The sequence below is a fragment of the Etheostoma spectabile genome, chromosome 3, assembly GCF_008692095.1.
Source record: "Etheostoma spectabile isolate EspeVRDwgs_2016 chromosome 3, UIUC_Espe_1.0, whole genome shotgun sequence".
Classification (NCBI taxonomy): Eukaryota; Metazoa; Chordata; class Actinopteri; order Perciformes; family Percidae; genus Etheostoma; species Etheostoma spectabile.
Window position 1 is genome coordinate 13,656,384 of NC_045735.1, and position 23,923 is coordinate 13,680,306.

General features: G+C 41.3%; 2 protein-coding genes across 3 annotated transcripts in view; one reads left to right on the plus strand and one right to left on the minus strand.

Moving 5' to 3' along the window:
* fzd9b (frizzled class receptor 9b) overlaps window positions 1-5,205 on the plus strand; it is a 19,767-nt gene extending 14,562 nt beyond the window's left edge. Inside the window, exon 2 of the mRNA XM_032510095.1 lies at window positions 5,195-5,205. The gene's annotated coding sequence lies outside the window, so the exon portion shown is untranslated. The remainder of the gene's footprint in view (window positions 1-5,194) is intronic.
* A 3,386-nt stretch (window positions 5,206-8,591) lies between these two features.
* baz1b (bromodomain adjacent to zinc finger domain, 1B) lies at window positions 8,592-23,556 on the minus strand. Of its 2 annotated transcripts, XM_032508384.1 has the most exons (22): window positions 22,744-23,556; window positions 21,424-21,540; window positions 20,349-20,493; window positions 19,779-19,971; window positions 19,362-19,483; window positions 18,914-19,111; window positions 18,634-18,822; window positions 17,190-18,510; window positions 16,839-17,000; window positions 16,461-16,599; window positions 16,175-16,338; window positions 15,798-15,912; window positions 15,592-15,690; window positions 15,166-15,343; window positions 14,383-14,568; window positions 13,853-14,000; window positions 13,366-13,509; window positions 13,033-13,180; window positions 12,327-12,445; window positions 11,325-11,464; window positions 11,031-11,137; window positions 8,592-10,500 (listed from the first exon to the last, which is right to left on the minus strand). In XM_032508384.1, exons 1-22 carry the CDS (start codon window positions 22,860-22,862, stop codon window positions 9,861-9,863), a joined length of 4,893 nt encoding a protein of 1,630 aa, XP_032364275.1. In that variant the 5' UTR covers window positions 22,863-23,556; the 3' UTR covers window positions 8,592-9,860. The 2 variants fall into 2 exon arrangements, with proteins under 2 accessions (XP_032364275.1, XP_032364278.1); XM_032508387.1 differs by lacking the exon at window positions 13,366-13,509 and having other exon boundaries at window positions 22,744-23,555.
* Window positions 23,557-23,923: the final 367 nt, after the last annotated feature.

A 23,923-nucleotide genomic window follows, 5' to 3' on the forward strand; every position in this document is an offset into this window, starting at 1 on the left:
TGTGTGTGTGTGTGTGTGTGTCCTGGCTCCTGTCTGCCGTCCGTCTGCCTCCCCTGGATTGGACTCCTGTCGCCTTCCCAGTAAAGGGCCACTCAACCTGGGTGGATATTCTTTCCCTCACATCTGCTATGAATTTACCAGAGCCAAGCCATTCAAAGGCTCCTTTATGGAGCCGTCAGCAGCACTGTGACTGCTTCCTATTAAGACACATGCACACTTGGTACACATACACACCTTGGTTGGCACACACACACACACACACACACACAAAGTGCGCACAGGTTTGTACTTATGCACACATTTATACTCACGCCTACTTTTGAGTGGGTATATCCATATACAACGTGTTGCCTTTTTCTCTTTCTCTGCCCTTAGTCATATACTGTATACAAACACATACATATGCACATATGCACACATGTGTACACACTCACCTCCAGTTTCTTACTCAACAAAAAACAGAACGTAAGTCAGCCCCAACAGCTGCAGCTTTCTTGGTATTTTTATTTTTTGTTTTTTTAAGTGAATCACCCGTGCATGGTGGAGCAGTGCAGGGATTGGATTGGGCCATTACACACTTTAATCTATTTATTGCTGTCATCCCCCTCACTAGGCATATGCACACTCCAGAGAAACATGAGCTGTGACAGGAGCAAGGCCATCATGCAACTTTAGATGGATGTGATTTGCAAAGAAAGGAGAGAAAATATAGATGTAATATCGAGATTATCAGTGCAGACTGATCATGTATTATAGATGTAATATATATATATATATATATACATATATAATACATGATCAGTCTGCACTGATAATCTCAATTCTGCAAAAAAATATGTTTTTGGGAAACACTAATTGTTTTGATGTGACAGGAAATGACTCCTACATTTATTCCCGTCTTTTATTAGATTAAGATTTTAACTTTTAAACATAGAGGGATGAGGGTTTTAAGGGACAAAAATCTCCTTATTAAAAACATTGAAATATAATTAAAGCAAAAGTTTGGCATTTTGAATGATCATTCATTCTCTTGCCAAGAGTTAAATTAAAAGATTGATACCACTGTCATGTCTGTACAGTAAACATTAAGACACCGTTTCCGGCTGGTTAGCTTAGTGTGGTTCTGTCAATAGCTAAGAAAATTGCCTTACTTCTAAAGTTCACTAATTAACACAATATTTCTGGGTTTTGTTTTTAAAACATTACCTTCGTCAGACTGCTACTTGAGGTTTTTACAGTTGTGTTTTACAGAGCCCATCTTACTTTAGCATAAAGACAGGGGAAAACATCGAACTCTGTCCAAAGGTAAATCCATCGTCTAACACCTCTAAAGCTTAAAAGTTAAACAAATGAGATTTAATGTGTTAACTAATAAATTATATCTCATTTGTTCAATTTTTAACCTTTTTTTTTAAAAATAAAAATGACAAGCAAAGGATTAACGATGGGATATGTGAAGGACTATATCTTGGCTTTAGCGAAGCCTGGCTTGCTGTGTCCACCTGTTCCCAGTCTTAATCTTAAAGGGCAGCAAGGAATTGGAATCTAGAAAAACATACAACATTACACAACATTAAACATTAAACAACATTAAAACATTACACTTTCAAATTCAAGATGTCATCAGTGTGAACAGTGCTCGCGTCTCCTCCCTTTTGAGGTCCATTTGAGCTCCTCATATACAAGTGCACATAACCTTACTTTTCTTATTTTGTTAAGGTGCACTACACCAAACCGTTTTGACTTGCATTTTTGAAGTATGTTTGGTATATATGTGGTTTGTGCTATGTCGTGAATGTGAAAATGAACTGCTACCTCCTCTGTAAGCCACTGAAAAGAAATAAAGAAGAAATCAGGCCAATTACAAAAGCTTGTCAGTCGATGTCAAGCATTCATGAGCTCGCACGTATTGAGCTGGCTATTTAGCCATCAGAGTCAAGCACTTAGCTTGTTGAATTTAATGAGAACTGGCACAAATCGAGTCTTCCAGCAGGCTTTCTATACCACGTTAGAACGGCTTGAAACAAGGGATACAAGGCATTTTTCCACAAAAATGTTACAGAGTCCATGGTCGAACTTTGGACAGACAGACAGACATTACCACAAAGTAATAAATAAGTGGGCAGGGCACCTTTAAGGCATAGGACATATTCTAACCTGATGATGGCTCTAGATGAAAAGAAAAGGGGGTTTACTTAAATTTTACAATTCATGACAAACCATCCAATAGCTGCTGAGACACTCAAAACCGACAGGATCGGAGAGGTTGTGTAAAGGGAATGCTGGAAAGCTTTAGCCTGGAAATCCAGACCCAAATTCAAAAGATTAAAGGTCTGGCATTGAGTACTGAAAGTTGCCCATCTCGAGGGGCTGCTCCAAATGTGCATTTGAAAATCTCACTGCACGCAATTGGATAACACTACGACCAATCACAACAACACAGGGGGTGACGTGTCCAGAGCCCCATACGCTTAGCTACCTGTGGAGCTAACTGGTAGATAAAACTGTCGTCATCTGTTTAGCTCACCCTGCCCGCCTATGTCAGATACACCGATGGGATTGGTGCAGCTCGGCTACAAGGGTATAGTTAATGAGCAGCATCACTCAATGTCAGAATAACTCAATGAGCAAATTCAAATTGTGCTTTGCGAGAACTCTGGATTTCCAGTGTAGGAAAGCTTGGCGTAAAGCAAAAATACAATCTGGCAAAGATGAGGAAGAAGTTAAATGGTTAATTGGGTTTCTATCATCCACAGCTAAGCTTTACAAATAATCCAGATATGTATGCATGTATGTATATATATATATATATATATATATATATATAAATTCCTATTCAACATTTGGGATCATAGTTTGACTTAACAGTGAGATGAACCCTCAGTATGAATCATGAAAGGCCACAGCCCACTTATTACGTCTTTCATCTCCCCTGTAGCCACTCATCCAATTGTTGTTGCTGCCATATCTGGATCGCCGAGTTCAAAGAAATCCCTGGGTGATTCTGCAGTTATTCTCTTGGCTTTAACATTTGTCAGATTTGTGCCTTCATGTAAATTCCGAATTACTATATTATTAATTAATAAAGAAGGGAGCAACGTGTACATGGAAACCTTAAACATTTAGCTCTTTGATGAAAAGCTAGTCTGAGTAAGCCGATCCAAGTGTGCACCGTAGCACTTGTGTTTGTGGTTGCAGTCATGCCAGAGAGGATATATGACTGATGTGTAAATGCTGACGTTTCAGGAAGATTCAGACGGTTTCAGAAGAGTGCAGGGTCCCCTTTGGGATGAGAGCTCTGTGTTCCCAAGAGAAAAGCCATCCTCTGAACTCCTCCCTTGCTGCGCTCCCTTGCTTTTCTTTTTTCCGCTTACTTTGGTTATATCATCAAAGTGAGTGGATGCACGTTAGTGGAGAAAATTGGGTGAGAATAATGCATTAATAATCATTTGTACTTAAAGCAGAGAGAAATTTAGGGCATGTCGCCGCTGTGGTCATATAAGTTGGTTTTGGCACTCCATTTTTAGGTTACCTTTATGCGCTGTGAATGATTATGTTATTTCTCTCTGTTCTGGCAGACTGTCAGAATTTTTCTATCTCTTTCCCCCTTGTCCTCATTTTCTCTGTGTGCTTTCCTGCAGCTGCCAGCATGATAGACTGACTGAGCTCATTCTAAAGCGTGCTATGATATGACACAAATCAAGTTTTTGCTTACTTCTCAAAAATCCCCTCACCGCACCAACTCCAGCAGGACAGCTTGACTTGCTGTCATTTTATAGTGACGGCACGAGTGGGACAGGTGTCAAAAATGCAGCAAGTAGGCCTCAGCATAATCTCATCTGAAGCTAAAGACCTGTTCAACACATAAAAAGGTATTCATAAAGGTTTGATCTCGAGTCATCTAAAGAATACATGGATAAGATAGCTATCAAAGGTACAGACGGGTAACAAATTTTAAGGAAGTGTCTTAGTGTGGTGTCGAGCCACTACAAGCCTCCAGAACAGCTTGCAGTGTGCTTTGACATTTCATGCTGTACAGAAGCATCTACATTTGTTACATTTCAATTATTAATTTTACTTTAATTTGTCACCTATCCTTACTTATAGCTACACAACATATTGACATTTAAATAATACCAAGCAGTGTTTCACTGACCTCTCAGGTGGACACCACACCCAACACTGATGTTAGGGTGTACTGACACATACTGTAGCTCACTTCTACATCACTACAGCTAGATGAGAAGTTAAACCACCGGAGATAAAAAAAACCCAACAACAACAAGATAGGCTTTAAATGTACAGTTACTCTTCCGTTGCATTACAGAGGTCACTGTAATATCTTTTTTGTCTTCTTTGAGGACTGGAATTATCGCTGCTTGTTGGCTCAGCATGCTCTTGACAATGCTTTGTTTTTGTATTTTCATGTGGACAGAGATTTTTCTTAAAAAGTGCTCATGTGAACGAAGGAGGAAAAAAAACCTGTTTTTAAAAATTCCCAGTGTATGCGTGGGCTAGGCCTAAGTAAACAAACCGTTTCCGCTACAAATATATAATCTATCTTTTTAAGGTCAAACATGTTCAACCAATCAAATAAAAAATTAAAAATTAAAAACGCAAGGGGAAGCAGGACATTCAGGTGAAGTAATGGTTAAAGCAAAAATGAAGACCAATTAATGTTAATTGTGTCCCGATTAGCTTTGTCTAATGCAGTCACTTAGGTCAAACACAAAAGCAACACAAATAGACTAAAGATAAACCACAGAGTTAACATCTAATTGCATAAAGCGATAAAAAAACTAACAATGAAAGGACATAAGGAATGCAAATGAGCAGTAAAACCAAACCCTGCCTCAATTAAATCCTTCAGCTGTCCTTTAATGTAGTCCCAGTAATGTCACTTCACAGACTGCTGTACATCTTGGCTGCTGGAATGAGAGTGAGAAACACACTTGTTCGCTCCTTGCCAGATGCCCTCTGCACCGACTTGGACCAGGGGTAAATATTTGCAGGTTGGGCTGCTCCGCTCTGCTGTTATGTGTGGATGTCTCGGTCATACACTGCTGCTGTCAGTTTGCACAGGGTTCAAAGATTAGTCCGTGCATGGCCATTGTTTGCTTGTTAGAGAGCGAGGGCACCTGCTGCTCTGATTTTGGTCTCCACCAACTCCTGAGGGAAATATCGGACTCTTTAGCTGCTAAATGCTCCACTTTGTTCACAAGCTGGTAACTGTGTAACATTAGGTACAATGGGTTGTTAGAGCTTCACCACTGAAAACAGCTGCCTGTTGCAGCCGAAAACAACAATGAGAGAGTTGAGTGTGAAACAAATCAGTAAAGTTGCTGCCGCCACAATGAGCTAAAACCTATATAAAACTCTGCAAAGCCAAGGAGCTGCAGATCTTGGGTGTCTGCCTTTCACATTGTCACATTGTTATTGCAAAGATATTGATTGTAGCCACTTTAACAGTACATTCTATATTCTGCTTCTTTTAGTATTAAAACATTACACTTTCAAATTCAAGATGTCATCAGTGTGAACAGTGCTCAGTCTCCTCCCTCATTTGAGGTCCATTTGAGCTCCCTCATATACAAGTGCACATAACCTTACTTTTCTTATTTTGTTAAAGGTGCACTACCACACAAAACCGTTTTGACTTGCATTTTTGAAGTATGTTTGGTATATATGTGTTTGTGTTATGTCGTGAATGTGAAAATGAACTGCTACCTCCTCTGTAAGCCACTGAAAAGAAATAAGAGAAGAAATCAGGCCAATTACAAAAGCTTGTCAGTCTGATGTCAAGCAATTCATGAGCTCGCCTAGTTGAGCTGGCTAGTTGTTAGCCAATCAGAGTCAAGCAGCTTAGCTTGTTGAATATTAATGAGAACTGGCACAAATCGAGTCTTCCAGCAGGCTTTCTATACCACGTTAGAACGGCTTGAAACAAGGGATACAAGGCATTTTTTCCACAAAAAATGTTACAGAGTCCATGGTCGAACTTTGGACAGACAGACAGACATTACCACAAAGTAATAAAATAAGTGTGGCAGGGCACCTTTAAGGCATAGGACATATTCTAACCTGATGATGGCTCTAGATGAAAAGTAAAAGGGGGTTTACTTAAATTTTTACAATTCATGACAAACCATCCAATAGCTGCTGAGACACTCAAAACCACACATGTGAACTTAATTGGTTGCCCTCAAAAGTCGCTAGAACCACGCCAGGCCTATATAGCTCATCATATAGGATTCTTTCACATTATGTAACTGTATTTGAACTATTTCTAAACCTCTTTGTCCTGCTACCTGTAAATTCTCAGGAGCTCCTTTTGCGCTATACAGATTTGTGAGTACATTCGTTGAGTTCTTTTACTTTAACAGGGAGTACAAGTTGGGTGATTAATGCATGTCTCAACCATGTTTCACTGCGTAGGATGCACCTTGCGAGGAATGACCCTGATAGATCCAGAAGCCTTCTAAAAGTTCATACATCATGACTGTATTGTATCTTATTCAAGGTAACAAGTTCTTGAATGCTTAAGAGGCCAGAGTTCATTAGAAGTTCACTAAAGTCATGCGAGTGAGTTCATTTTGTATATATAGCAATGTTCAGTTGCTTTTGGCTCCATTTCCCAGAACAGCCAGGCACAAAAAAACTGGCTGTCACAGAGATTCTGTTAGTATTGAAGATTCAGAAATAACAACAAAACAGGCAAAAAGCTGTGATTTCCCTCCAACGCTTTGGGGCTTGTAACTCATAATGTCCTCAATCTGCCATTAACTTCTTTTTGTGTGGGTCAAAATCATGGACCTGTAACCTATTTCTTCTTCTGATGCTCAAAATGCTGCAGTTACAAAGATGTCTGGGGAAGGACAGAAATCGCACTTTAATTTTAAAATAAAGAGCTATAAGAAATGGCATATAAGTACGAATGTCAGCAATCTTATTTATAAATTAGAAATCGTTCTTTATGGATAATTAAACTCATGAAAATGAAACATTTCAAGTTTAACGGTTGCTAATCAAGTGCAAGGTTTCCACTGACTTTTCACATCTCTGACCTTTACTCTGATCCATCTTGGCCTCTACACCTGTTGCCAAATTACAGATGGCTCAGAGGCTGTCAGCGCTTTAGTAGATCTTAGAGGATCTTGCTCTCCGTCTTGCACTCTCCTCTGCTCCATCCATCACAGACACACTCCTTGTGGCTATCTAACTTTGGGACTTTCCAGTTGGTAGTCATTATTGCTGCCACCTAATACCTGTACTGTATTTTTGTGAAGAGAGCTCCCTGTGAAAATGCTTCGAACTACGGAGTGCAGCAAAATCTTTATTTTGGTCCATAAACAGCCTCAGAAGCAGTCAATAACAGCCTAGACTCTGTAATTGCCTTGTGTTAATATATCAAAGGTTTCTTGTGTCCACAGCTTTCTACTGCACAGAGACTTGTTCATCTTCAAATTTAGTCTTTCTGCCAGTCAACAAAATAAATTGAGGCTGTTAAAGTAATATTGCACCTTACAGAGCCTAAATTGTGTGATTAAAGCTTAACTCAACCATCATGAGATTACCATTTTCCACAAAAAGTCCAAGCTGCTCATTCTCCTCTGGGAAAATGAAACCATTTGTCCTCTGTCATGTCACTTTTGGCTTCAAACGCACACATCTTTGAAGCCAATTTGGCTTCTATTTGAAGATGCTGATGTTTTTGAGAAAAGAGTCCATACAGAAACCATGTTTGATGTTTTATTAAAATGTAAATTAAACATCAGTCGGTGCTCAGGCCTAACCCATTCCCCTCCCCGACCATATTCTTATCACAAGGTTTTACAGATGGCAGTGATGTGTGTCTGTCTGACCAGGGGACGCTCATCAGCTCAACAAAAAACAGAGAAACTACGGTCTTCATCCATAGCCTTTATTGGAAATTCTTTACATGTGAATCCTCTGAACCTGCCCAACCCCAACTTTAGAGACTATAAATATATATATAAAAAAGGAAGTGTAAAAGACTTTTTGCAGTTCCTCCAAGAACAAAGAAAGCATTTACAGTCAGGTCTCAACTTGAGAAGGGCAGTAACCTTTTGTTTGTTCATTGAAATGTCAATCATCTACAACAGTGATTTTATAATCATGTCAGGAACAAATCCGAATTTAAACAAAAATAATAGGAGGGGTGGGGTCGGAATCAGTGGCCAAATGAAATCAGTTAGGTCTTGATGACAGCACTAGAAAAACAGGAGACCAGCACAGTACAGACATACAGACATTAGAGGGTCGCATTATATATATTTTCTGCATACTCAAAAGGTTTTTTAAGTTGTCTGTGTAGAAGGTGTTGTAGAGCCAAAATACACCAGCACTATGAAGCTCCCCGTCCAAAAGCAGTGTGTTACAGCAGTCCAGCTAACAGCACTGTCAAGGAATTATCAGGAAACAGACGGGACAAAAAGTTTTCAGAGAGCAGGAGTAGAGCACCGCCTGGTGACTGAACCAGGACATGCAGGGAAAACTTCATTTTGCATCTTATGAGCCGTTTACCCGCGCAACTCCTTTATTTAAAAAAAAAAGAAAAAAAAGAAGAAAAAAAAAAGAGTGACTTTAGGTGTTTGTTACAAAATGTACACGTGACAATGAAAAGTGAACCAACTCCTGACATGTTCTCTGCATTGACTAGGAGAGCCCTGGATAAACCTCGCCATTTATTGGATATGATTAAGATCAACAAGTTATCATTTACAATACCAAATAAAATGTGCAAAAAATATCAAATATTCAAAAATGCCCATTTTCTTAACAAACGTTACATTTGTGATTTTGAACACTGTTTACAAAAATGTTTATGCACATAATTTCATTAAAGTCTGGTCCTGCAGCTGCTGGCATAATAGGTGCACTTTGCACGAGAGGAGTGCAAACTGACGGAGCATTGAGGTACAGGTTCTTTTAAAGTGGCAGGGCACTACAGAGGAGGAAAGGCTGGTCAGCTCTTCACATCAAGGATGAGACTCCAAGTCGGGTCCCTGTCTTTGAAAACATCTTGGCACTAAGAGCTGAGTTGAACATTGTGTTTTTAGCACTAAAGTGATGCAACTATATGTGTGACGTGCAGTCTGAACCCAGCTTTTGACAATAAATCTGCACCTGGGTAGAAAGAAAAAAAAAAAAATTATACCAACTAGTAAAAATCCTACCATGTTTGTCTAAAGACTTGCATTTGACTAAAGATAATGTTGATGTCAAGATGCTTATAGTACTAAGAGGGATTTACAGGTGACAGGAAAATTTTATATCAGCTGTCAGTGCTGTTTTTAAGCCAAGGAAGCTTTTGGCTACATGGACACCATCTCTTTAACAAAGAAGTACTTTAAGTCAGTGAAAACACCATGACTTGTAACAGCTAGACAAGTGATGGCTGGACTTTGTGTGTCAGGAGTAAAGACAGACCGCCGATTACACTGTACTGGTGTTTGGTGAGCGCAAATATAAAAATAAAGCAGTTCACGGGACAACATTTTAAGTCAAATTACACATGTGTGAGGTTGTCGAAGTGGAACTGAAATTCAAATCAAAGAGTCTTAAGAGCTATGAGGACCCACCCATTATCTCAAATGTCTCATTTTTCTTGTCTAGAAGAAGAGGGAAAAAAAATTAAACTTGGTACAAATATAAATCAGTTTTCTTTTGTTGTTTTTTAAAATATGAACAGAAATTTAGTAACACAAAAAAGTCCTTCTGAGGATTAAGTCCCGCTGGCTGAGGAGGAGGTGATGGAGGGGTCTTGATCATTTTTAGAAGACCGGGACAGAAATTTTAAAGCAAAGAGACGACCAAACAAACAAAAATCTCCCTGGTCTTCAAGAGCGCTTCTGTCTCTTGGAATGTCGCTGCTGGCTGGACCGGTCTTCGTCGCTGCTCGCCCCCCCAGCATCGCCCCGGCCCCCCCGCTGACGAGTTCTCCGTGTGTCCCGCTCGCCATCGCTATCCTGCTCCCTGTAATCCTTCCTGCCTGAGGTGGTAGAGGTCCGCTTACTTCTCCTCTTGCCATTATCATCCTCCTCCTCATCGCCACTCTCGCTCTCCTCTTCCCTTCGTCCCTGAACATTTCTGGTTTTCTTCCTGTTTGATTTGCCATTCTGAATCTTCTTCTTCTTGGTTTCCTCTTCATCCTCCTCAGCTTCTTCCTCCTCTTCCTCAGATGTTGCAGGGGCTTGGCTGACGCGTTTGCGTGACCGCCGGCGGAGGTAGCTGAGGCCAGGCAGCAGCTTTTGGAGCAGCTCAACGAACGACTGCTCTGTCTTGACCATGCAGGAGAGGACGCTGCTGCCCTGCTGGTTGTACTCCTCTGCGTTGGAGAAGACTAGTTTCAGGTCTTCCAGGAAATCCTGGCCGTGACGATACAAGCCCTGGCTGAACTTTCCCAGCATTGTTTGGAAATCCATGGGCTGGGAGATGATGTCCAGGTAGTCCTCTGCCTCCTCCGTGGACACAGGCTCCCTGTACGAGAAGCCGAACGGTAGAAGAGGGCCACGTTAGGCTACAGGTTAAGATCATATTCATTCTTGATGTCAAAGTCATTCAGGTAGTAGGATATGTCGATTTACTAAAACAAACTCAGAAGCTAATTTGTGATTAATTCATGGGTCTAAAGATATGCAACAACACTGGCCGCATATCTGTCAAGGGTAATCTGGTAATATTGTTGTAGACTCAAAAGCCACATGTTAAACGTTTAATTCAGAAGATCTTAATCTTTCAGTCTTAGTGATATCATACATGTTGAATGTACTGGGGATGGGGTGTCAAGATCTTAAGAAATGATGACACCCTGACAGACTAATTTTGGGTTTCTACCAAAACAAGAAATGTTATGCAAACAAACATAAATATATCACAATTTATTACTCCTAGATGTAAACACTTTTCTCCCACATGCAAGTAGCTGGTGCTGCTCCAGAGTACTTCCTAAACTAAAGTAGGCTAAATGCAATGTCCATTCAAACATTCAGATTATGTCCTTTGCTCACCTGAAAGGCCAGCTGTAGCGGAATTTCATCAGTTTCTTGAGGATTTCCTCGCACCTCTCCAGCTCCAGTGCCTGCCTGCGCACTCCTGATAGGGAGCTCTGTCGCACCTTCAGAAACCACGCACACGGACAACAATTAGAACAAACTTATTTATTCTAGGCTGTCAATGACAATGTCTGTCTCTTTCTGGGATTTAGATCAACTCTTGCCCTCACGTTTAGCATTATAAATCTATTCTTTAATTCTTATAAGAAGACCTAGCTTCTGTATGCGGGTGTCCTGCTGGTTTCTTACCAGTTCATCAATGTCTGCAGGGCTGCTGGGGCCAGTCCTCTGTTTGCTGCTCTGACTACTTGAAGACGACTGCTTCTTGGGTTTACTTTTTGAACTTTTCTGCCGAGACGAAGACTGCTTAATTTTCTTCCTTGGTCTCACTGTGAAGATATAATGAGGTGATCAGGACAAGAAGAAGAAGAGGTCGGAGTCAAGTGAAAAAGAAAAGGAACCCTAGTGGAAACAGTTTTATATGCACCAAAAAGGCATTAAAAAAAAAAAAAAAAAATCTGAAACTTTGCCATGAGAAATCAACATTAACTGTTGGAGGATATTGTTTCTAAGTTACAATTACTAAACCATTAATGCTTAATTGTTCGTTGTGTTGTTGTTTACACATTATATTATATATATATATATATATATATATATAGAAAAATCAGACCACCTCCAGTGTGCTATGCTGTAGACTATTGCAAAGTCTCACGCTAGAAATAATAAGAAATCCGTTCTGAGATTCTCTTTCAAACTATTGACGCATAAAAGTTCTTAATTGTCATCCTTAACATGCACGCTTGAACTGACAGAGGGGATCATCCTGCCACATACTTTGAGTGAAGCCAGAGTGAGACATGGCTTCAAAGCACAAGGTCCAGACCTGCACTGTGCTACATGAAAACACACAGACAATAGAGACAGGGGCTGTTATTCCCTGTCAGCATTCTCCTCATTCACAACCTTTAACAACCCCATTTTCCAAAACCAACTGTGACTCGTTCTTTTAGACGACTAAATTTATTTGTTGTATTCTTTGTTTTGTGCCCTTGTTTTTAAATACAAAATGGAACATTTTGATGACGCAAGGATTCCAGTCTGGAGTTGGTACATAGAAGTCAAAAGAGACATTTGGCCGCTCCTCCTTAACTTATCCAGGTGGAAACCCTAATGATGAACCATTGAGCCGTCACTGAGCCGAGGCAATTTTGTGAACCCTGAACTTAATTTGCTCCCGCTGATACTCACAGCTGTGACCCATGGCTTTGTAGTCATTCTCTTCCTCATCCTCTTCCTCTTCCTCAGACTCCTCCTCTTCAGACTCCTCCTCGTCCTCTTCTTCATCATCTGTGTCTTGGTTGTAGTTCCTGCAATAGAGGTTGCCAATCAAAAACCTTTACATGGATGACAGAGACAGAATATGGTCTGTAGTTGGAAAATAAGCAAGATTTACTTTAGAGGTTTTGTTAAAATTTAGAAAAACAATCATTTAATTTTGATATGTCAAATAATATGTAGTCTCACTAATACTAGAGCCAGTGCGCTACCCTTTACCTGCCAATTTACATTTTGTGGCTGGGGTTATGCACAGTGAGGAGAGTACAAACCTTACGGCTGCTTTAAAAATATGCAGACTTTTAAAAACAGTGGGGGGAAAAATACATCAGAAACCTGCATAGCACAATATATCCAGCTTCATTTAGGTCTACAGTCATTTTAAGTGAAAACGTCTTTGTATGCACACATCCAAAAAAAAGTTGATTGTAAAATGACAGATTGCCACTGTATATGCTCCACTATTTACTGTACAGTACTCATTTATGTGACAAATAAAAATATTGTATTTTTAGTCAAAGACAAATGTGTTACTGCACACAAATTAAATGCTATTTCTACGTCTACATGAAATCTTAACAGTTTACATTGACAATGAAGGTGTGCGGCGGACAGTTACCGTAAACGGGAGCCGCGTCTGGCCACAGTGGGCTGGCAGGCCGGGCACAGCCACTCTCCGTCAGGAATGCGGTACAGGGCCGGTCGCAGACAGAACAGGTGGAAGGCCTTGTTGCACTCGTCACAGAGGATGAGTTTCTCATCGTCACCTGGAAGAGGATCAACATTTACCATAGGACTGGATAAAGAAGGCATTTTTAAACCAATTTCCTGGTTTTACCTAAAATGTATTCAGTATGTCCACATTTCTGTTCCTGTATTCTCTCCCTGAAAAGGCCAACAAACTGTGCAAGTAACCAAGTTTTTGATTGTCATGTTATCACTACAGGTTCACCTGTTGGCCTGTGGTTCTGCCAGCTCAGCATGTAGACCTGCCTTACACTACTAGTCTGCCCTGCTCTGAGCCTGTCGCTGCTGCCCTGTTTGGATCTGGGTCTAGACTCCATCAGCTTCAGCACAGATGGGCTCTGCCTGAGCACTAGACAGGAGGCAGAAGAGTAGTGGTGTAGCAATGCTTCACTCAAACTGCAACTCAACAATTCAGCACAGCCATTAGTAAGGACCGACTGTTGTACTGACTGTGTCTTCATGAAAAAAAGCCATAAGAAACCGTATTTATTAGAAAGGCCCCAGTTGTGGTGCTGTAGTTCTGTTTAGGTGAAAAGGGTTATTTGTCCCATTATTGGTCAAGGAAAGCCATGTTACAACAAACCTTTCTATGTCATTTAAGCCATGACACTCTCATAGGCTGCAAATAATTTACAGCTAATTCTTTTCTTTGAGACCAAATGAGAGAGACAACAGCAGAAAACTGTCCTTACCTTTCCTGCGACAGACTTTGCAGCGAGCGTTCTCGGCAGACATGTCCCACTTTATGCAAGCGTCCAACATTCCCAGCAGGACGTGCATGCGGGAAAAGGTCTGGGCCTCTCGGATGGCAGTCTTCCACTTCTCTACCGCTGTAGCCACCTAAGAGGAAAAGCCCAGACTTGTTTAAGTCAGCGGAACTTTACATGAAGAAAGAGTTTAATTGTGATAGCTCTGTCTGTATGAGTCTTCAGTGAGTTTCAAGAGCAAACATCAGCTTCTCAATTCAATTTTATTTTATGTGTCCATCTCATAGCTCTGTTTTCTTGCAGATATTTTTTTTTTTTTTTTTAATTACAAAAACATATTTCAGGAGCTTTGACATTAATGCGCTTTAGCAAGAGTTATGACCATGATACCTGTGCAAACCTCCCCAGTGAAAATCAGACAATCCCAACATTCAGTGACTTTTTAAATGGAACCTGTTTACATTTGAGACACAAACTTAAAAGTAAACTTGAATATGGCAACTCTGTTCTCTTACCCTAGCCTCTTCTGCTAGTCTCTTCTCCTCGTCCACCTCTTCAGCCTTGCTGCTTTCCTCCCCTCCTTGCTTTTTCTTCTTTTTCTGCTTAGGGGCCATGAATCCTTGCAGGAACTTTTTAATTACACAGGCCTGAATGGTGATGATGCATTCGCCAAAGTCTTTCAAGCTCTCCATGTCTTTTAACTGTGAATAGAGGATGAAACAGATCAGTTATCAATTACAATCCCAAAGTTTAGTGGACGACACTGACAAACTCTTAAACCTTGTGTAACAACACAAAACACACAGCCTCGATGGTGGTGTAGCGTATTAGTAGTGGTTCATTTTATTTAAGACAATTTATTGGGGCATTTTAGGCCTTTATGTGGATAGGACAGACTTGAAATGGGAGAGGGAAGGGGAATGATATGCAGCAAAGGGCCGCAGGTCAAAGTCAAACCTGCGGCCACTGCGTCGAGGAGTAACCCTCTATAGATGGGCCACTACAATACCAGATGAGCAAACCAGGCGCCCATAGTTTTTCTTCATATGCTTTCTGCATAATTTTCTCTTCAAATCACCCGTTTCCTCAACCGATTACACTCATCTGTATGATCAAAATAGCACTTTATTTTGCACACATTTATGTTTAATGCTTGTTTGTTTTTTTAATTTTCAGGTTGTGACAGAAGGTTGAACACAGTCACTCACCCCAAGAAAGAATGTTCTCAATCGTCAGTGAACATTAATGTTGAAATTCCAGGGCTACAGATATTGTATGTAGCCAGACAAACTACTCACCTGATCTTCAATGTCTATGTTGTCATCTAGGTATCCCAGGCCTCCCTTCTGGAGTCTTGAGGCTACCTCCTGGATGTCACTGCGCAGGTAATTGAGCAGCTCTGTGTAGCCATCACAGGTCCTAAGGGCCATTTTGCTTTTACGTGTCAGATGGACTGAGTGGAGGATGTCCTGGTACCTGAAACAGGGAAGGGAGAGCTTTGTATTCAGCTGATGCGTTTTTTTAACCCTTTTTTGTATTTATTTTAAACTTTTTAATAACCTACAAGCTTGCTGCAACAACAAAAAAAAAGCTTTAAATAGCACCTGTTGGATCACTCCAACAGAGCCCTAAAAGCTGGTAACACCAGGCAATGCTTTAGCAGCGCAGTACGAGCGGATGCTTGCATGTTTGTTAGCGTACTTGTTTCTTATGAGTGCACACACCTGCTTTGTATCTTTGCTTTCAGTTCACTCTCTCTAACCCCCTGAGGATGAAGACTTTCCACTAGTTCTTCCAGCTCAGCTGTGCTTTCACATACAAACCTGTATTCAGAGGAACCACAATTAGGGAAAGAATATGTTGTAATAAAAAAAAAAAAAAGGAAAAAAATCCATCAAATGAAAGAAGAATTTAGAAACAAAGATCATACCAGAGGTTCTGTCCCTGGTTGGGAACAGTAGTTTCTATACAGATGTCTGGTGCTGTCCCCTGCTGGGCTCCCTCACAAATTGCACCATCTATACTGCCATCGTCCTTTTCAGCTCCTACAACATGAACAAGAATTACAAAATATTTGTATGACTTTATGAAAAAAAAGTCAAAGATTTGACCAAAACGGCAAATGAATTTATCTACACAAAAACCTGTCCACCAAGAAAAACTAAACAATTAGAGTCGCTAAGAACCATTTTTAAGTTGTTACCAATATATGAGATTTTATATTTGGGACCAATATCAGCCAATATTAACTTTTTAGCATTAACACAAACATTTTGACAAGGATACCTTGCACTTAAGTAACCATACCTTGTGAATCATTAACAGCGGCCGACTCGTCATCCTCTTCCTCTTCCATGTCAGGATCAGCTGGTTTGTCCTCCGGTGGAGGGGTGAAGCTGTAGTTGATGCTTTCATGCACCCAGCCTTTCTCAATGTACAGACCAGGGACCACGTCAGAGAAAAGCCAGTATCTGAAAAGAAAACATCAAGCAACCGGGGTTATAATTTATTTAGGTTATTCATTGAAATCCCCTGACTCCTAACGCTATTTATCTGTTTATAATCTTTTCAAATGTTTGTGTGCAGCACTAACCGGTTATGACTTCTGTCAGTACCCAGTGGGGTCCTGCGCATGACAAGTCTGGCTTTGGTTATACCATCCTGAAAGGCCCTTTCTACAGCAGCCCTCTGTTTACGCATCCGCTCCTCTTCAGCCTCCTTCTCCATGCGCTCTTTGGGGGAATAACACAGTAGAGTGAGGTATACAGACTTAAGAATTAGTTATTAATGATAAACTGGCTACACTCTAAATGACACATTCCTACAAGATCTCAGTGGTGGAGAAACTAAGTACTGAGAGAACAAAATCAAATTGTGTCACACAATACATGGTTAGCTTGCCAGTTAACCAATTTTTTTTTTTTATAGCATATTTGGATTATGTGCTCCACTCCCTGCTAGAAAAGTTTACCTTTGTTCTGCCTGTCCATTTCCTCCTTCTCCTTCTTGGCCTGCATGGACATCAGCCGCCGGCTCTTCACTGAGCTAATCATGTCCTCTGGCTCCGGCTCTGGCTCCACCTTCACTTCTTTTTTGTTCTCCTTCTTAGCACCCCCTTCTTTCTTTTTCTCGCCTTTGAGCCCAGAAGAAAAAACAAGTGTCAAATTTAAACAAACGGAACTAAATCGACTAACATTTACATTTTTGGGATATCAATAAAAAACTAAAAGGCTGAAAGAAGATGTTCCGCTCTCTGGTATTTTGACAATAAAAACATTTATAATCAATGCTTAACTTAACAAGTTGTACTGATGAAGCCTACCTTTGCCCTCCATCTCCTTTCGCATCTGCTTCTCTGCCCTCTTGCGGTCATTGACCTCTTTCAGCATTGCCAGACGCTCCTTCCACACCTCAGCGGACCGTTGCTGCATTGCATCGACATGGTCTTCAACCGAGTATGTCATGAGTATGCGGTGGCACAGTGCAACCAGTAGGCTGACCTTCTCTTCGGGGCTCAGCTCAAACACCTCGATTGTCTCAAGTTTTTCTAAGAACTCACTGGTCACTACATCATCAAAGCCAGCCAAAGCCCCAGAGTCCACTGAGCCCCGGGCACTCTCCTCACCATGGGCGTCACACGGTCTCAGGCACAATCTTGCCAGCTCTGACACTGAGTGCATAGTGAGGGGGATCTCAGATAAGGGCATATCAAGCTCACTGTAGCCTTCTGCCAGCTCGTCCTGCAGCAGCGTCTGAAGCAGCACCACCAGTACGCGGTTCAGGTAGAGGAAGCCAGATCGCTCCCCGGCCAGGGCTTCCATCAGAGCCCCAGCTGTGATGGGGTACTGGTCATCTGGCATCAGCAGCCCTGCATAGCAGTGGAGGAAGTCCACAACCATAGCCACGTCACCAAACAGGGTGTTGGGCAGCCCCTCTGGCATGTCTACAAGTTTGAACGTCGGCAGGGTCTTGCCACCTTCAATCTCCTGGTCCTCATATCGGCGTGATTGTTCTCGGCGGACAAGCATCTCCTTCTCACGCCTCTCCTTGGCCTTTTCTCGAAGTTTCTCCTTGACTTCCTCGCGCCTTTTCTTTGTCTCTTCCTGTTTTTCCTCTTCACTCATGGCTGCCCAGCGCTTCTTTTGCTCTAGTAGCTCCCAGCGTTTCTGCACCAGCTCTTTGAGCTCCTCTGGCAGCCGGCCCCGATCATCTGGGGACAAGGTCTTTGCCGCCTTGGAGATGAGGCCAGAAAGGGAGTTCTTTTTGTCCTCTTTGCCCTTGTTTTCCTTATAGTAACGTAGAAGGTGGAGAGCCATAGGGTGCAGTGGCTTCCCCAGTTTAGGCGTACCCATGCTGGTACTACGGGCTCTCTTCTTAGGGCTCCCAGCAGGGGCGCTCTTAGCTAGATGCAGCAGAGTCATCTGCTTCATCTTCGGTGTCTTAGCACCTGCTTTATCGTCCTTTTTAGAAGCTTTGAGGACGTTGAGCTTCTTATCACCGCTCTTTCCAGTTTTCTTTCCTTCTTTCTTGTCCCCGGACTTCCTGCCCAATTTTGGTGTGGAAGGAGCTGACCCTTTGCCTTCTCCTTTCTTTGGAGATCCCGAGTTCTTCATCTTGAGAGGGGAGCCATTCATTTTTATTTTCTGAAATACAGTCAAAATGAGCCAATTAATCAAAGTTTTGAGAAAAAAAAAGGGATGCAACATAGTTATTAAGTAATTGAAAAAAACCCTGAGACATGATAATGTGCATACAAGCCAGCTAACCTGCATGTGGCCCCAAATGGTTGGACTAAGGGGCATGCCTAAAGAGTCTTTCTTCTTTTTCCTTTTCTTTTCTCCCTTCTCATTTCCTGAATCATCTCCTGGGGTGTCAGGGGTCTTCAGCTTCTTGTTAGGTTTACACTCTGGAGATGACAAGCTCTTACGCTTTGCAGAGGGATTCTCGGCTAAAAACTTTAGACAAAAACAAAAAAGTGAGCTAAGAACCAGCAAACATTTTTAAATTTGAGTAATATGCAAAAAGAAATTACCATGAGTAAGTTACCTTGTGTGGATCAAGAAGAAAGTCACTGAATTTGCTGGGCAAGTTAAATTTTTTCACCAGTTCATCTTCAACCACCCAGGGAGCACTCTCTCCCATGCCCAGCCTCAGAGCATAGTGCCGGATAAAGTAGCGTATGATCTCCTTCGTTGGAGGGCGCTCCGTTCTGTTAAGACTGTCTGCCGGGACATCACTGATCACCTAGGAGACGAGTCGGTGGGAAAGATTTAGCGTCAACTTACAAAAATGCTTACTTTGTGTAGCTCTCAAAAGATCACGAAACAAGCATTAAGACTGGTTATTGACCAGGCTGCCAAATTTCATCACATTTGGCACAATAAAGTACAGAAGAGTAATATACCGTCATGGGTTTTAAGACAAGACTAATTTTTCTCTGGGACGCAGAAGGAAAAGAAGTTCAGACACTTATTGTTGACAACAAGATACAGACCTTATCCTCGTTGACGAGCTTCACGTCGTACTTATGAGGAAGGAATTTGGGCATCACCCATTTCTTCTTTTCTTCCTTCATGGCAGTGGGAAGTTTCCTTGGTGAACGTCGTGCTCGGTCACCTAATAGGAAGTAAAATAGTGTCATGTGTAACAAATGAGATTTTTTTTCCCCAAGCATGCAGAAAAAAAGTGATCAGAACATGAAGTGGATTAACCGGAGAAATTAAACCATTTTATCTAAGCAAATTATTATGGGCCTACAAACAATAACTAAACAATATACCACCCGTCATGTGGTTTAAAAGGGATGCATTTATAAACAGGAAGTGTGGTTTTATCCATGCTGCATGGCTACAATATCATTTTTTCTTCAAAACTCTTTGTTTACACTATTTATGCAGTGACTGGTACTCACTGAGACTCTCCCTCCTGTTCTCCTCCTCTCGGGGAGGAGGTTCCTTCCTCTGGTTCTCCTGACTTGCATTCTCCTTGTCGCTAGATGGAGAATCACAGGCACCTTCAAGCTTCTTCTCTCCCATCTCGCCCTCTGGGTTTTCTTGGGGATGGATCTTCACCACCTTTACTTGCAAACTTTTGTCCTTCCCTACCTGAAGTGGAAAAGTCTTGTGAGCATCTCAGAATACACCAAGTGTAAATTCTCAATTAAACACCTGCTGGATGGTTATTGTTAAAGTTTTACATTAGTGCAAAGTCATGAGAATTAGCAGAGATTATATTATATATTTATTATATTTCTTAACACCTCTTAAAAAAACAAAATCAATTGCTGCCTAGGAGGTTAAACATTAATTCAAAAAATGTTAACATTTGGTAAATTGCCAGTAATATTTTAAAGTGTCTCATTTGTTGTTAGAAATGCAAAATAATTGATATGGTCCTCTAAAGATAACATGAATAGTGATCATAGGTGCTGGAGTCATTACAAGATCCAAATGCAAAGTTACATAACAGACGCTACACTGACCAGGAAGTCACACTCTTCATCCACAGCATACTTGGTAAGGATTTCCATCCAGGCCATTTCAACCAGTTTGTCTAAAGATACTGTGTTGTGGTGGACCATCTCCAGGACCGGCTTCTCAAACCACAGGGGATACTCCTCCTGAAGCCTGCACACAGAAAATGGTCAGCAGTTATTTATTTAAGATAAAGTTTAATGTAGTTTCTGTCTTGCATTCCAATTTTAATGTGCTCCATACCTATATTTCAGTATAAAGTGAGACACTGTTTTTGTTTGTCCTGATGCTCAGCAAACAAGGCTTTTGCCACATCAGACATAAATTGAGTTTGTAAATGGGTGTAATGCACTCTATTCAAGACATGATTTATTTCACATTGTTGGGATTTTTGCGATGTATTTGTCACAGGGACCAGAGCATTAAATAACAGGGCAACAAAGAGCTGAGAGTGACCAGTAGGGGGAGTAAAATCTCTTTGCTGATATTAGACATCACTTAAATATGCAATGTGATCAAGAGTGACTTGAGCTCTGGCCAGCTGAACAACGCTCTGCCGCCTCTTTGCTGTGACATCTCCTTGTCCCACCTTTCTCTTGCTGATAGCACATATACATACAGTATATGTATACCTGGCTGGTGATAAGTGGACTGACAAAAATTAGTTGAACTTCCCTACAGTTTCTCATGGCTATGTTCTTCCTGTTTGCAGATCAGTCTAAGCCTAAGGGAACTATCATCAGGCCACTGCAGATTGAAGGATGACTCAATGACACACCCTCTAAATAGAATTAGAGGAGGAGCACTTGATTTATCCAATCATAGCAAAGCAGCAAGCCTTGTGACCTTCACTGGAAGAGTGTAACTCTTTTGTGATGCAACCGAGCTGCTGTTATAGGAGGCTCATCTGCTTTTTAGGGCATCTAAACTACCAGTACTGCCATTCACTAAAAACTCTACGGGTGTATTCTTCAAACAGTCTGTGTAGGCCATGAACAGTAATCAATAGAGCGTTGACTAATGGCTATTATATAAAAAGTTGGATAAAATTGTGTACAATCAAACTTTGGATGTAATACTTACAGTTCGGTGACTTCTTGTTCCTCCTCCCAAGCTTCTTTGTGTGTGAGCTGGTTGCTTCCAGTACTCTTGCATGTCCAGATGCGCTCATTATACCTCTGCAAGCGTGCCTCATACTCTCTGTAGGCATTTTGTCAAGGAAATTACAATAGTCACGCATAAGCAGTTCCTCCTTTATTTAGCCATTTGTTTACTAACTAAATGAAAATACGTTTTGTGGAAAAAAAGTTACCAAACTTCTATAGGTAGTTGATGGAAGTAAAAAAGTTTGACTTGCTACCGCTGGTGATTTTAAAAACTACAACAGTTAAGTGAACCACATTCTCCACTTCAGAATTAAACCAAGTCTGATGATGCTGATGGGATAGCGTGGAAATGTAGCTGGGAGGCCTGTGTTTCACATAGCTATTCTTCAAGCAGTGATGGTAGATTCTGTTGTTAAAAAGGTAACAAGACAGGAAAGTGAATTACAGCTATGTCACCGCAGGAATCCACGTCAACTAGAACTTATAAACAACTCATGTAGCAATACATGAAGTCCACTTGTGTCACACTGATCTGTCATAACTGGCTTCAAAATCTTGCTGACGTTCAAAGTTTTCACATGAACACCAAAACAGGTGGATAACGTTACACTATTCTATTAGAACAGAAATACATATCCCAAAATGCTGTCTTAAATCTATAATCTGTTTTAAGTCAACTGCTGTTCTCTCTTGGCAAACTACAAAACAAATGTAGCGGTAGCTAAGGCTAGCTGACTGTAAATACGCAAGCGTTAACAGCTAACTGTAACCAGCCGATAAACATCAGCCTGTGGAAGCAGACGGCGGGCTATTGTGACATAATGGTATCCCTAACGCTAGCAGCGCGCTAGCTAAACCCGCTAGCTAAACCCGCTAGCATTACTAGCTGACAGTGGGGCCGTGAAAGTGACAGGACGCATTTCAGCAACTCTCTATATTTAACTAAACATGTGAATTGTTCTATGCACAATTAAATAAATTAATAAAATGTAAATATTTACTCCAGCTTAGCGAAACAGCCAGCTAGCTACAATGAGTTGATTAGCAAAGCGGTGCTAACGTTAGCCAGCAAGCTCGTCACCCGGTGTACACTGTGTAGCTACATGTGGGTTAATATTAAATTGGGTGAAGTTTTAAGGTAAAATCAAATTAGGCTCTGAAGCCATACATATCAATGCACATGTCTATGTGAGCATACAATTAGCCAGTTGAACAAAGCCACTTAGCTAACTATACAGCATCATGCCGACTGGCTACATAAGTCGAGTCTAAGCATCAGCATCATGTTAAAGGATACTCTTTGTTCCTGAAGGCCTCCTTGGTGTGCTCGATGATGTAGACTTCTTCTCCCGGGCCTGGTGGCTCGGCTAGCGGCTTAGCCAGTGGGTAAGGTTTCCGGCCTAAAAGCGGTGCCATCTCAAATCCACAGATGGCACGGGTGCCAAGGGTAAAATGAAATCTTCTAGCAACAAACTAGCACAACAGCATACAATAATATGTTCTTAGCATGTATGCAAGTGTCCCGAAATATCTTAGCACGCCTCACGTTACCGCCGGCAGGCCCGGCACTCAACGTGTAGCAGCTAGCTAGCTGACTAACGTTAGCTAATAGAATGGATTGCTATCTCGTTGCAAAACAATAACAGTCCGCTTCTTGCCACTCGCCTCATCGCATCCTTCTTCTCTCCTCTAGTAGTGGTGTCATGTTGGTTTTACGCAATGTCTTCTATGTAAAACAGGTTGCCGGACTTGTCTCTCGGTATAGTTAGTAAACTTTTAGCTTCTCCGGATGAACATGTAAAGATGCAAACCACACCGAAATCAAACTCGCGGCAACAGCCAAAGCTCAGTTCAGCAGTGGTCTGGCGCGTTTGTACAATCCCAAGTCTTTGCAAACTAGGCCTGTTCTCGTTTAATCAGTTGTATTTGCTGCATGTTCGTACTGTCTGAGCTTCTTGTTGTCAGATAAGATAATTAGCAAATGCTACGAAAAAGTAACCTGGATCAATCAAGAGGTTAAATTCCTTGTCGAAATGGCGGGAGTTTCTCGTCCACCGGCACAATTCCGTACACCCTCAGAACTCCGTTTCCCCGGCAGCAAGCAGCGTCGCAAGCACGTCCCGCCCTCTCTCGACGTTCATTGGATTCCTCAGTGAATGGCCTTCATAGAATTGTTCTGATGAGGTTTCTAATTGGCTGATGTGTCCTGTCTATTGTCAAACTAGACTAGCCCATTAAAAGAAACCACGCCTTCATCGAATATAAATGAGGGGGCTGGAGGTCAGCTGATGACAAGAAAGCTTATATGATCTATTTAGCTCATTCATTCTAAAAAAAACACATTAAAATATTTCGATTATGTAGCCTGTGTGTTGCAAAATTATGTGGCATGAATTCCTTCTTGTATTATCGAAATAATTTCTGAACCCATTGTCTGGGCTCCATTTTGAACAGGTCTGATTAAACAATAGGCCTTG